The sequence below is a fragment of the Heteronotia binoei genome, chromosome 21, assembly GCF_032191835.1.
Source record: "Heteronotia binoei isolate CCM8104 ecotype False Entrance Well chromosome 21, APGP_CSIRO_Hbin_v1, whole genome shotgun sequence".
In the NCBI taxonomy this organism is placed as follows: Eukaryota; Metazoa; Chordata; class Lepidosauria; order Squamata; family Gekkonidae; genus Heteronotia; species Heteronotia binoei.
This window is the reverse complement of record NC_083243.1, coordinates 77463262-77478219: the sequence shown is the minus strand read 5'-3', so window position 1 is coordinate 77478219 and position 14958 is coordinate 77463262. Positions and strand designations below refer to the sequence as shown.

General features: G+C 49.0%; 1 protein-coding gene across 1 annotated transcript; it reads left to right on the top strand.

Moving 5' to 3' along the window:
* Positions 1-8987: 8987 nt before the first annotated feature.
* LOC132589257 (uncharacterized protein K02A2.6-like) lies at positions 8988-10787 on the top strand (the record flags this gene model as incomplete). Its single annotated transcript, XM_060261957.1, has 2 exons — positions 8988-9482; positions 10503-10787. Coding segments are annotated over 2 exons (780 nt in total), but the record flags the coding sequence as incomplete, so codon positions are not given.
* Between the last annotated feature and the right edge of the window lie 4171 nt (positions 10788-14958).

Here is a 14958-nt window from a genome sequence, read left to right as displayed (position 1 = left end):
TCTGATGATTATTCTATGTGGCTCTTATGTTGAGCAAGTTTGGCCACCCCTGAAGACCCACTAAAAGGACTTCAGTATGAAAAATCACCACAAGCCCACAGGAACTAACCTGGAATGGAACTTGTGCTGCTATGTTTGCAGGAATATAGCCATCAAAAGCCTGCAGGACCTAAGAATAGATAAGGAGAAAATACAAATCCAGATCAAAGCTGCTAAGAGACAGGAAAAGATACATGAAACAAAAATACAGTGTTTGTAGGTAAGAGTATTTGGAAGACAATCCAAAAGTCATAAACAATGCACAAAAGAACGGAACTGCAATTGTAGAAAATAATGCAATAAGAGCAAGATAATACATGCAATAAACAGTGGATTAGAAAGATATACACTGAAAATAACGATCATAAATGAAAAAGGGTTGCCTCTTCCTGTGTGACCCTGTGAGCCAGCTCTGCTCATCATGCCTTTCTCTTTATCCTTTCTATAAACTGCTGTGGATGATGGCATCTCATTTCAGGCCTTTTTCAGTAGTTGCTCTGATGGTGTGAAACAGGTTTTTAACAAAAGTGTGAGCCATTCTGTCTGACTGACTTCCAGAGAATGCAAGGCTATCCTTTTAAAGAAAAATTTCCGCTGATAGTTTTGTGCTGTTGGTTTTAGACTGCAGATTGTAAACAACACATTGAGGTTTAATGCTTCAAGTCAAGCTAGGGATGCCAGGTCCAATTCAAGAAATATCTGGGGACTTTGCAGGTGAAGCCAGGAGACTTTGGGGGTGGAGCCAGGAGACACTTGGAGTGGAACCAGGAGCAAGGTTGTGAGAAGCATGATTGAACTCCAAAGGGAGTTCTGGCCATCACATTTAAAGTGACCACACACCTTTTAAATGCCTTCCCTCCACTGGAAATAATGAAGAATAAGGGCACCTTCTTTTGGGGCTCATAGAATTGGACCTCCTGGTCCAATCTTTTTGAAACTTGGAGGATGTTTTGAGAAAAGGCACTAGATGCTATGCTGAACATTTGGTGCCTCTACCTTAAAAAACAGCCCCCCAGATACCCACAGATCAATTCTTCATTATACCCTATGGGAACCTGTTTCCCTAGGGAATAATGGAGTGCCCAGCAGATAGTTCCCTTCCCCCACTTTCTGATGACCCTGAAGCGGGGGGAAGGGCCTCCAAATGGGGGAGGGGATCCCGTGGCCCCACCTGGGGATTGATAACCCTAAATCAGTCTGTGGGGATGCAGAATGGTATAGCATAGCCGGATCTCATAAGCTACACAGAGTTGGTACTTGGATGGTAGACTACTAATGAAGACTCTGCAGGAGTCTCTAAGGAGAGAGGCAAACCACCTCTCCTTAATCCTTTGCCTCCAAAGCCCTATGGAGTTGCTGTAAATCAACTGTGACTTGATGGCACTTTACACATGCACAATCAGGCCCTGACCTGAATGGCCCAGGCTAGTCTGATCTCAGAGATGCTAGATAGGGCTGGCCCTGTTTAGTACTTGAATGGGAAGTCCAGGGTCACTAGACAAAAGCAGGCAATGGCAAACTACCTCTGAACATCTCTTGCTTTGAAAACCCTATTGAGTCACCATAAGTCAGTTGTGACTTGATGGCACTCACCATGAATCATTTGTACAATTATGTGTGTGTTTGGGTTTATTGACTTAGTAGTCTATGCTGTTTTGCACTTTGTGAAATACCTTAAGACCACATTCATGGGGAAAGTGGTCTAGAAATATGTTATTAGATATATACACAAACTACACAACTACACAAATGAATGAATGAGAATAGCCTTGTTTGCAAAGTAAAAAATACAACTTAAGGGTGTTCTCTTCTACTCAAAGAGCTCATGATTTACAGGCAGCTAATGCATGCTGTAAGAAAATAGGCCTTGAAAGAAACAGTAAGTCATTCATAAACTGGAGGGAGAAGGGAAGAAAGTGAGTGTGTAGCCCTGAAAAAAAATCTCAATAATGATTTCAAGTGTCCGCACTGGACAGTTTTGGTGTGCAATTACATTCTGATATTTGTTTGCTTTTTTTAAATCAGCACAAGCCTGGAAAAGACAATCAGGCCTGGAAAAGACAATGAAAAACCCACAGAAAATACTAGAATTAAAAAAAAAAATTGCCAACAGCATTTCCTGGATTTTTTGTTAAAAATGAATAAAAATTTAGTTTCAGACTAAATTACTAGCACAGAGACACCCCCCTCCATTGTTTACTGTTGACCTCTTATTTGCCGATGAATATCTTAAACATTCCATGAAGTCAACAATACTGTTTTGTAAAGGGTAGTTTTCCTTTTTTGTTTCTTTATTCTGCCAATTGTTATAAGGGCTGTTGTCCCCCAGTTTTTGCAGTCGCCAGGGGCAGACAAAGCAGAATATTATTTATTTATCTGATTTGATTTCTATACCACCACCCCCCCCCCCCCAATTGGGGCTCAGGGCAGTTGACAACAAGGTATAAATACATTCTCATAACATGAAAATTTTAACAGATGCTAAAGAGAGAGGAGGATTCCAGCTAACAGATTTAAGACTATATCATGATGCAGTTTGCTTAGTATAGATAAAAGACTGGATGACACTCTTGAATAAAAAATTTTTAATGTTGGAAGCTCATGGAAATAAATTCGGCTGGCATGCTTATATGTACTATAGGAAGGGGGAAAAAGATGGGTTTTTTTCTCACCATTATATCAGAAATAATTTGTTAAATATATGGATGAAGTACAAGAAATATGGTGATGAGAGAAAGCCACATTATGGATAGTGCCAGCAGAAGTAATAAAAATAACAGCTGAAACCAGTGAAGAGAGAGGGTTGTCATACAATCAATTACTAAAAATACAAAGTGGCAAAATAGAATTGAAAACTGCTGAGGAGTTGAATAAAAAATATGATTGGTTTCAAATGCAACAAATAAAAAGCCTGGTGGAGAATGATATCAAAACTGAAGGAATAAGACATGAGCAAACAGAAATGGAAAAAGTTCTGCTTGGAGATAATGAAAAATTAATTTCAAAAATATATGTTACTGTTAAAATGGTCTAAAGAAGATGAGATAGTAAAATCTCAAATGATTAAGTGGGCAATCAATGTAAATAAAGAAATACAGATGGATATATAGGAGTATCTTTGGAAGAACTCTATGAAATTATCAACATGTCAGAGTATAAAAGAAAATTGTTTTAAGATGATGTATAGGTGGTATATGACTCCTAAAAAATTGGCAAAGATGAATAAAAAGATGCCAGACAGATGTTGGAAATGTAGAAGACATAAAGGTTCTTTTTACCATATGTGGTGGACTTGTGAAAGAGTGAAAAAGTATTGGCAGATGATTCAACAAGAAATTTCAAAGATCTTGGGATATGAATTCAAGAAAGTAGCAGAGACTTTTTTATTGGGATTACAAATGGAAAAATTTCCAAAAGAAGATAGAATTTTGATCTGGTACTTGCTTTTAGAGGCTAGGACATTGTATGTGCAGTTATGGAAGCAAGAAAAAAATACCAGAAAAATGGGATTGGATTGTAAAAGTTATAACATGAAGTGAGATGGACAAACTAACAAGAATCTTAAGAGACTATGATTTGGAAGTGTATGAAAAGGAGTGGAAAAAGTTTAGATGTTATGTAGAAGAAGAATGGAATATAAAAGGATATCGGACAATTTTTTATTAATGATCAAGTACTAGAAAAAAGTAGAATATGAATATAGGTTCTTATGGTTTAAGGGTACCTTTAAATGTTAGTTTTTTAAGTATATAACTTTGGCGGGAGTCAAGTAACGGGGAGAGGGGGGACTAGAAAATAGCATATGGGATAGATAAAAAGAAGGTATTAATGTATATGGTTACCATATGTTATCAATAAAATTGTGTTTAAACACAATACATTCTTGTAAATACTGCATTAATTAATACATATATACATAAAATTTAAAATGAAAAAAACTCAACAATCAACTAATCAGATGGCGTTGAATATTCCATATCCTACTCTGGGAGGAGAAAACAGGGAGGCCAGGCATGGTGGCAGGTAGACTGTTGCTTGATAGTAACTGTTGTAAAGAATCTCCAACTGGTTTCCCACAATAACTGCAAGCATCCCCAAACAGGGAAACTTCATCTGCTTCGAACAACTGCCTTTAAACAACTAACATTTGTTTTTAATGGTTGCTGTTACCTTACTTTATTTCTTATTTACTTCAGTTTTTTAAAAAATGAAACCGTAAGCTCATCCAGGCATTCCAGGACAAAAGGCAAAAAAAACCCCTATTCAGTGAATCACTCACACTTCCAAACCAAGACTTAATCCAAATTTATTAATCCATTCATTGCTTACATAAGTCATTCCGTGTTTGTAAAAACTTCTTAAAGTCATGGAAAGGTTTACTGCCACATCTAGAGGCAGTAAACCTCTAAATAGCACAGCCAGGAGGCAGGGGAAGGTCTTGGCCTCTGTGCCCTGTTGTTGACCCTCCAAAATAACTGGTTGGCCATTGCATGACACAGAATGCTGGACTAGATGGACCATCAATCTGATCCAGCAAGGCTCTTCTTATGTTCTTATGAAAAACTACTGGTAGCTGGCCTGCTTCATTTTAAAAGTTAATTACATTTTTCACAATCCCAGTTAATTAGTTTATTTTCATAGTTAATGTATTTATTATCGAAGTATTTTTGTAGTTCTAAAAAGTTAACAATTTGCCAAACACTGAAGTACTTTTAATATTTTATAACATCTGACCCATCAATTGACTAAAGCTGTATCAAGATAACCAGAGGGTTTTTTCATGGCAAATATGAATCTGGCTGACTTGCAACTGAAAATTTTTGATTTAGAAAATCTGACTCAGTTTTAAAAATTAATTGTATTAGCTTGGATTATAGAAAATCTTACTCAAAGAATCCACATTTTTAGAAGATAATGAGTACCTTGAAAGAGAAAAAAAGAACTGATAAGTTAAAAACAGTGATTACAGTCTACATGTCAATAACATAACAGTATCAGTAATGATATCACACCTTCAGTATTTCTTTGTTCTTAACCCAATCTGTTATGTCTTACTGCAAATCTTTCAACAAACTGGAGTTTATTTCTTCTGCAGTAACAGGATTCCAAATTTATTAATCCAAATTTGTCAACATTTTGCATTCAAGTATTTTAAGAAGCTGAATTAGAAAGTCTGCAATCACATGTTTGTGGGCAAGGAAAGGAAGGAGGGAGAGAACACATAAACCATAAATAAGTTTTGGCCTTGTCATAAGCAGACACCATTTGTGATGTCAGAATATAGCTTCCTTTAAGCAGTTACACACAGGCTCCTGCTTTTCCTTCCTCCTTTATAGGGGTGAGGCAGGGCAGGAAAAGGCAGGCTGGGCCAGCTGTCATACTCATAAAGCTGCCAGCCTCCAGGTGGTGGCTGGAGATCTCCTGGGATAACAACTAATCTCCAAGCAACAGAGATCAGTCCCCCTAGAGAAAATGGTTGCTTTGGAAGGTGAGCTCTAAGGTATTATATCCTACTGAAGTCTCTTCCCTCCCCAAACCCCACCCTCCTTAGGCTCCACCCCCCAGATCTCTATATATTTTCCAACTCAGAGCTGGCAACCCTACCCACCCGCCATGGAGGCAGAAGGAGATGTACCTGGCATAGTAGAGGTGGTAGCTGTCTGCTCTTTCTCCCTCTCTCCTTCACAGAGTAAGTGGGGGAAGGCAAGCTTAGTGCCCATGTAGTGTATCAGTAACAACATTCGCCCCGCACGGAGGCTACTGGGCTGTCCCAGAAGCCTCCAGCGCAGGGCGCGGAATCACCCGCCAATCAACAGCTGCGGCGGGAAGTTCAACAGGTCAGGATTGGCCTGACCGACCCAGTAGGCTGTACCGGGAATTGTATATAAGCGGGGCCCGGCCCGCGTTCTCGCTCTCTTGCAACGTGCTCCTAATAAACCATGTTGCCCTACTCTCGTCTCCGCTTCGAGTACGTTACACTGGCGACGAAGGTGGGATTCTAGCCTCATCGGCTACAATCGGAGATCTTGGGCAACGAACGACCGGCCACGACCGCCGCCGCCACCATGGCCAACCAGAGTGGGAACACCGGTTACATCGAGCCCTTCGACCCTGCAAATCCAGAGGGCTGGGAGTCCTACTTGGAACGGGTCGAGTTCTACCTCTGGGCCAACAAGATCACCGACGCCGGATCAAAGAGGGATGTTCTCCTGAGCGTCTGCGGGCCAGCCACGTTCGAGATCGCCAAGGGTCTCTCGGCTCCCGCCCGCCTCGCGGAGAAATCCTACGAGGAGATCATCAGGCTCCTCACGGGCCATTTCTTGCCGCAGCCCTCACGGGTGGCCCGCAGATTCCTGTTCCACAAAAGGGACCAGACCGCTGGAGAGTCAGCCGCGGACTACTTGGCGGCCCTCCGCAAACTCGCCGGGAACTGCAACTTTCCCCAGTTGGAGGAAACCCTGGCCGACCGATTCACATGGGGCCTCCGCGACGAAAGGCTCCAGCAGAAGCTCTTCGCCAAAGAAGAGCTCACCCTCCAGGGCGCCTTCAGCGAGGCGGTCGCGTTCGAGAGGGCTGCCCGGACCTTTCCCCGGGTCAAGACCGAGACCGCCCACCACGAGGAGCTGGACCCCGAGCACCAGGACGAGGGGGAAGCCTTCCAGACGTGCCGCGCCGCAGGACCAGCTGCCCGAGCTCCACAGCGCCCCCGAGCCAGCGAACGGCCGAACCAGCGAACTAACGAAAGGGCCAAATGCGCCAGCTGCGGCGACCCCCACGATCGGAGGGACTGCCAGTACCGGACCTGGGATTGCAGGAGCTGCGGGAAGACCGGCCACATCGCGCGAGCTTGCTGAGCCAAGCACAACCGCCCGCGACCGACCGCGCACCACGAGGCCACAGAGTCCCACTCAACAGCCTCCACCTCACTTCAGGTACTGAGTTTGCCCCTGACCACCCCCAACAAGATAAAGATGGCGGTCCTCATAGACGGGGCCCCCTGCGTCATGGAAGTGGACTCGGGCTCCTCCATCTCCATAATCGCGGAGGAGACCCTGAGAAGGCTGCGCCCCGGCCAGGGGCTGCAGCTGCGACCAGCAAATTTCATATTGCGGGACTTCCAGCAAAACCCGGTCCAAATAGCGGGGTGGGCACGGGTGCAGGTGGAACGGGGGTCCTTCAGAGGCCCCCTAGACATCCTGGTGGTCAGGTGGCCGCTTACCACCCTCTTGGGTCTTGCATGGTTTGGCCCCTTGGGAATCCAAATAGAGGTGGCGCGCACGACCACCGCGGGAGGGTTCGGGGAGGTGTGCAGAGAGTTCCCCGACGTATTCGATGGGTCGCTGGGTAGTTACAAGGGCCCGGCCATCTCCCTACCACTCGACCCGATGGTCAGACCGATCCGGCTCAAGGCAAGGAGGGTCCCCTTCGCCTTGAAGCCCAAGATCGAGGCAGAGTTGGACCGCCTAGTAGCACAAGGGGTCCTGGAGCCGGTCGATTACGCCATGTGGGAGACCCCCATAGTGACTCCGGTCAAACCCAATGGGGACGTGCGGATATGTGCAGATTACAAGTGCACAATTAACAAAGCGCTCCAAGACAACCCCTACCCAGTGCCGGTGGTGAGCCACGTCCTGGCTGCTCTAGCGGGGTCTAAGGTCTTTGGGAAGCTGGACCTGGCCCAGGCCTACCAACAGCTCCCAGTAGACGCCAAGACGGCGGAAGCCCAGACCATAGTGACCCACAGGGGGGCCTTCCGGGTGAAGAGGCTACAGTTCGGGGTAAGCGTCGCTCTGGGGATTTTTCAGAGTATAATGGACGCTCTCCTTAAAGGGATCCCCGGAGTGCAGCTGTTTTTCGACGACGTTTTAATCGCCGCCCCCGGCCCCGAAGAGTTCGGAAATCGCTTGAGAGAGGTGCTCCGCCGGTTCCAGACAGCGGGGCTCAAGGTCAAACGGGAAAAATGCTTGCTGGGGGTCCCACGGGTGGAGTTCCTGGGTTTCGCCGTAGACTCCACGGGAATCCACCCAACAGAAGAAAAAACTCGAGCCATCCTGCAGGCCCCGGCTCCCACCTGCAAGGCGGAGCTCCAAAGCTTCTTGGGGGTGCTGAACTTTTATCATTCGTTCCTCCCCCACAAGGCAGCCCTCGCTGAGCCCCTCCACAGGTTACTGGACAAAAAGGCCCCGTGGGTGTGGGGAAAAAGGCAAGCCGCCGCATTCCAGGCGGTCAAGGACATCCTAGTATCTAATGCGATGCTTCACCATTTTGACGAGGGTCTCCCCGTCATCTTGGCGTGCGATGCGTCGCCCTATGGAGTGGGGGCAGTCCTGGGGCACCAACTCCCGGACGGGAGGGAGGTCCCGGTGGCATACTACTCCCGCACGCTGTCTCCAGCCGAGCGCAATTACGCGCAGATAGACAAAGAGGCACTGGCAATCGTGGCGGGGGTCCGCAAGTTCCACGAATATCTGTACGGGCGGAGGTTCACTATTGCCACCGACCACAAGCCTCTCCTAGGCCTGTTGGCCCCTGACCGGCAAACCCCCCAAATTCTCTCACAGCGCGTGTTGAGGTGGAACCAATTCCTCAACTCCTACACGTACACACTGGTGCACAGGGCAGGCAAGGCCATGGGCCACGCGGACGCGCTCAGCCGCTTGCCGCTCCCAGAAGTAGGCCCAGACCCCGCCCCCGCACACCAGGTCATGATGATAGAGAGCCTCCCGGAGCAGCCCCTCCACGTGGCGGAGGTCGCCAAGGCAACACAGAAACACAAAACACTGGCGAGGGTGCTCGACTGGGTGATGAGGGGCTGGCCGGAGGGGAACATGGGGGAAGAATTCAAACCATACACGACCAGGAGGGAGGAACTAGCCGCGCACAAGGGGTGCCTATTATGGGGAAGCAGGGTGGTGGTCCCGCCTCCGCTGCAAAAGCGAGTCCTGGAATCCCTACACGAGACCCATCCCGGCATAGTCCGAATGAAGGCGTTAGCCAGGAGCTACGTCTGGTGGCCGGGAATGGACGGGGAGATTGAGACGTGGGTGCGCAGGTGTCAAACGTGTCAGGAGTCAAGGCCTGAGCCCCCCAGCGCCCCCGCCACACGGTGGGAGTCCACCCGGAAGCCCTGGTCGAGGCTCCACATCGATTTTGCGGGGCCATTCCAGGGTCAAATCTTCATGATCATTGTGGACGCCTATTCCAAATGGCTGGAGGTCATTCCCGTAGGGTCCACCTCAGCGGCCGCCGCCATCAAAGCGCTGCGCAGGGTCTTGTGCACACACGGTATTCCGGATACCATAGTCTCAGATAACGGGACAGCATTCACAGCGGCGGACTTCCAAGGGTTCCTCAATAGATACCTGATTAAACACATTCGCTCCGCCCCCTTTCACCCGGCCACCAACGGCCAGGCGGAGCGGATGGTCCGCACAACCAAGGAAGCCTTAAGCCGCATCGTTCAGGGAGACTGGGACCACAGACTAGCTGCGTTCCTTTTCGATAACCGGGTCACCCCCAACCCGGCCACCGGGGTCAGTCCGGCCGAGCTCCTCATGGGGCGCAAACTCATAACACGGCTGGACCGACTACACCCCGACAGGACCGCTGACCCCAGCGGAAGTCCCGAGGTCCGGGACGCGGCAAGGGGGTTCTTCGCAGGCGACCCAGTTTATGCCCGGAACTACGCTAGGGGACCCGAATGGGTGGCGGGCAGAGTGTTACGAGTAACGGGGTCCCGCCACTACGACATATCGACCGAGGGGGGCCAGGTCCTACGGCGGCACATCGACCAGCTACGCCGCCGGACGCTGCCCGAGGACCCGGCGGACATAGAGGAGGCGGAGCCAACCAGAGGCCGGCCAGACGACGCGCCCCCAATGACAGCAGGGCCGCCGCCCGAAGTGCAGGGGCCCACCGAGCCCGACCGGCCCGAGGAACCAAACCCGCCGCCTCTGGCGGCACCACAACCTCCAGATGTGCCCGCCAGGGAAGCAGTGCCCCCCCCCCACAGGACCTTCCCAGACGGTCCACCAGGGAGAGCCGCCCGCCCGCGTATCTTAAAGACTATGTTCATTAACTAGGGGGGGAGGAGTGTAATGTATTGGCTGAAATACGCGCCCACGCGCAGAGGCGGCTGGGTATCCCAGGCATCTCTAGCGCGGGGCGCGGAATCCCCGCCTACTACATCCACGGCGGGAAGTTTAACGGGCCAGGATTGGCCTGACCTGTACAGGAGGCTGAACCGGGTAAATGTACATAAGCGGGGCCCGGCCCGCGTGTTCTCTCTCTTGCAACGTGCTCCTAATAAACTATGTTGCCCTACTCTCGTCTCCGCTTCGAGTACGTTACACAGCACATGCCAGGAGTCGTGGCCGGACCCACCCAGCGCTCCAGCTACACGGTGGGAGACCACGAGGAAACCGTGGTCCCGGCTCCACATTGACTTTGCCGGGCCGTTCCAGGGACAGATCTTCCTAATCATTGTAGATGCATACACAAAATGGTTAGAGGTCATCCCCGTAGGGTCTACCTCGTCAGCAGCAGCCATTAGAGCATTACGCAGGGTCCTGTGCACCCACGGTATCCCGGACACCATAGTCTCGGACAACGGGACAGCGTTCACATCGGGGGAATTCCAGGCGTTCCTCCAGCGGTACCTCATTAGACACATCCGGTCAGCTCCCTTCCACCCGGCCACCAACGGCCAGGCCGAGCGGATGGTCCGGACAACAAAAGAGGCCCTGGGCAGAATAGTGCAAGGCGATTGGGACCACCGGCTAGCCGCGTTCCTCTTCGACAACCGGGTCATTCCAAACCCAGTCACCGGGGTCAGCCCAGCTGAGCTCCTCATGGGACGCAAGCTCACCACACGGCTAGACCGCCTACACCCCGACAGAGCCTCCGACGTACGAGGGTCCCCGGAGGTCAGAGACGCAGCTAGGGGGTTCTTCGCGGGGGACCCAGTGTTCGCCCGCAACTACGCTTCAGGCCCAGAGTGGGTAGCCGGGCGGGTACTACGGGTTGTGGGTTCCCTCCACTACGAGGTATCCACCGAGGGGGGCCAGAGCCTACGCCGGCACATCGACCAGTTGCGCCGCCGGACTCTCCCAGAGGTACCCACGGAAACGAGGGAGGGGGAGGGGGCCGAGGAGCATCCAATGACACCCGCGCCGACACCAAGGCCACACCCACCGGCAGAGGCGGACCAACCCTCGGATCCAGACCCACAGCCCCCCGACGCTCAAAACCCCAGGGAAGCCCCGGATGCGGAAGGGGCCCCGGCACCACAAGCAACCCCAAGGCGTTCAACACGGGAGCGTCGACCTCCCGCCTACCTCCAGGACTATGTCACTAACTAAGGGGGGAGGAGTGTAGTGTATCAGTAACAACATTCGCCCCGCGCGGAGGCTACTGGGCTGTCCCAGAAGCCTCCAGCGCAGGGCGCGGAATCACCCGCCAATCAACAGCTGCGGCGGGAAGTTCAACAGGTCAGGATTGGCCTGACCGACCCAGTAGGCTGTACCGGGAATTGTATATAAGCGGGGCCCGGCCCGCGTTCTCGCTCTCTTGCAACGTGCTCCTAATAAACCATGTTGCCCTACTCTCGTCTCCGCTTCGAGTACGTTACAGCCCACCACAAAGCAGGAAGCAGGGCTGGATCGGGGGGGGGGGCAGATGGGGGTGCTTGCCCCGGGCGCCGATGGAGGGGGGGTGGCAAATTGGGTATGGAGTCCATTGTATTCTATGGGACTATAAGACAGAATGGCCCTTAAGAGGGCATCATTTTGTAATTTTGCCCCCCCTCAAAAAACATGTAGATCCGGTCCTGGCAGAAAGAAGGGATCATAACCCAGTGTGCCTGCTCTTCTTCCCACCTTTAGAAGCTTGTGGTGCCAGAATCAATGTTTGGATTGGGCACCACTCTATGTCTTCTTGCAAGGGACAGTATCCAGAGTGTGTGGATGTGTCATTTGAGGTGGTCCAAAGATTGTTTTGTGTACAACCTGGCCCCAGTGTCTGCCTGTGTGATTGTCTCGGGGCACCCCACTTTGGAGTAGCTAGAACTAGAAGTGGGCTTTGTATCAGGAAACATCACATGTTCTCTAAGAGGGCAGAGTCCCCTGAATGTGGGGAGTATGATTGTTGGTGCTCCAAACTTTATTTTGGGGTGCAGAGGACATGCAGTCATTCCAATTCTTTATTCAAATCTTTTAAATACAGGCTTCTTGGGAGCTAGCCAAATAGAAGCTTGTGGTGTCAGAACCAATGTTTGGACTGGGCACCACTGTATGTCTTCTTGCAGGGGAAGTAGGTGTGGCTGCAACTGCAGGTAGTGATAACAACCAGCATAGATGACTTTAAAGGGGAGTTAGACAAATACATGGGGAGCTACACCTCAGTGACTAAAGTAAATACTCATACTCAGAGGTAGTAGACCTCTGAAAGTTCATACTAGGAGGCAACATCAGGGGAGGTCTTGGCCTCTGTGCCCTGTTTGTTAGCCTTGCAAGGCAACTGGTTGGCTACTGTGTGAAACAGTGCTGGACTAGATGAACCACTGATCTAATCCAAGAGGTTTATTCTTATGTGGATTATATCCATCCAACTTGACCAGCCAAAATGTTTGCCTGGCCTCCACATTGATATTTTTAAACCAATATTTAATCATACAATTAAATAAAATAGTGTGACAGAGGCCCTGATGATACTGTGGTTAGTATAAATCTCTCGCTATCTTTATCATTTTGGCACACTGGCACAATGCATGATTGATTTGGCCATCATTTGCAAGGGGAAAAAGGACAGCAACCCTTTGCTATTCCTAGTTGTGTAACATAGACAAGAAGGCCTTAAAACGCCTTTCTGCCACCACCATCCTGCCTAGGTGACTGCATTTGAGAAACAACACAGTTAACCATTCAAGCAGCGGATACAACACCAGTTGCTGGACACAGCTTTGAAGTGTGTATGAAGAAGGATACATCCCCATGAACTCACCACAGGCCTCTGGGATGATTGTAGCTGAACATGTAAAAAAGCAAGAGGGGAAAGAAACCTGTTTCAAGATGCTAATTGCTTGCCGTGACCCATCCACAAAAGAAGAAGACATGACAGTCCTTTGTTGCCAGAAAATGCAGCTAGCCCTTTAGTTAGAACTTAATTTTTTTTCATCAGGGAAAAACAGACAGAAGAGGAGCTGACAGACAGAGGCAGAATGTCTTCATTAAAGATTAAGCAACAGAAATGGACAGAAGCCGCCTATAAGGGGCATTTACAGTGAAAGAAAATAAAGTCAGTGAAACAGCCCACAGACATGAAAACTGGAATTTTATTAGGTTGGCTGCCCTGCAAGAGGCGACAAGTCAAGAGGACATCAGAGGCTGCAGAGGCAGCTGCCATTCAGTTCCATCAGCCAGACTTACAGTAGATGTTTCTGTTTTATTGGCTGCCCTAGTGATGGCCCCATAGGGCTCAGCTCTGCATCACTCTGCATGTGCAGATGCAGGTAGAATATCCCATGGCACCAAGGCGCCCCTTAGGTTCACTGCCACAACTCTGGAGGGCAAAGCTTTAGAGCAAAAGTTTTGCTTAATGAACGATGAGACATGACAGGCAGTGAATTTTTAGGGGATTGTTACAGGCTTCAGACAGTTTTACTGCAAATCTCATACAAGGCTCTAAGCTAGGTGACTTTAGCCATCCCAAAAGGGCATTATGGTAAGAGCTTCATTCCTGTTTCATAATGGAATTTGTAGTAAACAGGACAGGGCATGTTCTGGACATCAGCAAGGGGAGAATCACAGCAACACTTGCCTGCGTCCTGGTCTAAAATGTATCATGCTTATGGGAAGGGGTGAAAATGCAAATCTGCTCAAAATTCCAGTTCTGTTCTCCAATCAGAAATGAGTTAGTTTCGGGGGTAGGGGTTTAATTGCAGCGCCTGTATAATAGTACTTAGATTTTCAGCCAATGAAATAACCTATTACTGGTTTAGGAAGCAAAACAAGTTCCCTCTTAACATTGCCTTGCAGACGTTTCATTTGTATGCATACCTGTTTACCTTATAGCCTATTCTGCATTTCTTTCATTTGTCCATACAACCCTCTTGTGGAGGTAAGTCACTAAAATGACATTTTTCTGGAAGCTGTCTTGCAATCAAAAATGTAGCATGTGAGAGAACATCAATGCAAAACAGCCAAATCTACATGCGGTATGTTGTAATATTTAATACGTTCATATCAATACATGGTTCAGTTAATTCTAGCTGGTCCAAAATAGAATCATAGCGTTGGAAGGGACCTCCAGGGTCATCTAGTCCAACCCCCTGCACAGTGCAGGAAACTCACAAATACCTCCCCCTAAATTCAGAGGATCTTCATCGCTGTCATGGCCCTCTAACCTCTGTTTAAAAGCCTCCAAGGAAGGAGAGCCCACCACCTCCCGAGGAACCCTGTTCCTCTGAAGAATCACTCTAAAGGTCAGGAAGTTCTTCCTAATGTTGAGCCGGAAACTTTTGATTTAATTTCAACCCATTGGTTCTGGTCCTACCTTCTGGGGCCACAGAAAACAATTCCACACCATCCTCTATATGACAGCCCTTCAAGTACTTGAAGATGGTGATCATATCACCTCTCAGCCATCGCTTCTCCGGGCTAAACATCTCCAGTACATGTCCTTACAGGGACTTCAGTATGAGCGCATATACAGCCTGTGCTCTGTCATCTGCACTGGCTTCCAGTGGAGTACCAGATCATATTGAAGGGCTCAGTATTGACCTTTAAAGCCCTACAGGGCCATCTCTCCCGCTATTTTCACCAGAGAACTTTGCATTCTTCTTCAGATCAACATCTGCTGGTGATCCTCGGCCCAAAGGAAGTCCACTTAGCTTCAACCAGACTCAGACTTTTTGGCTTTGAC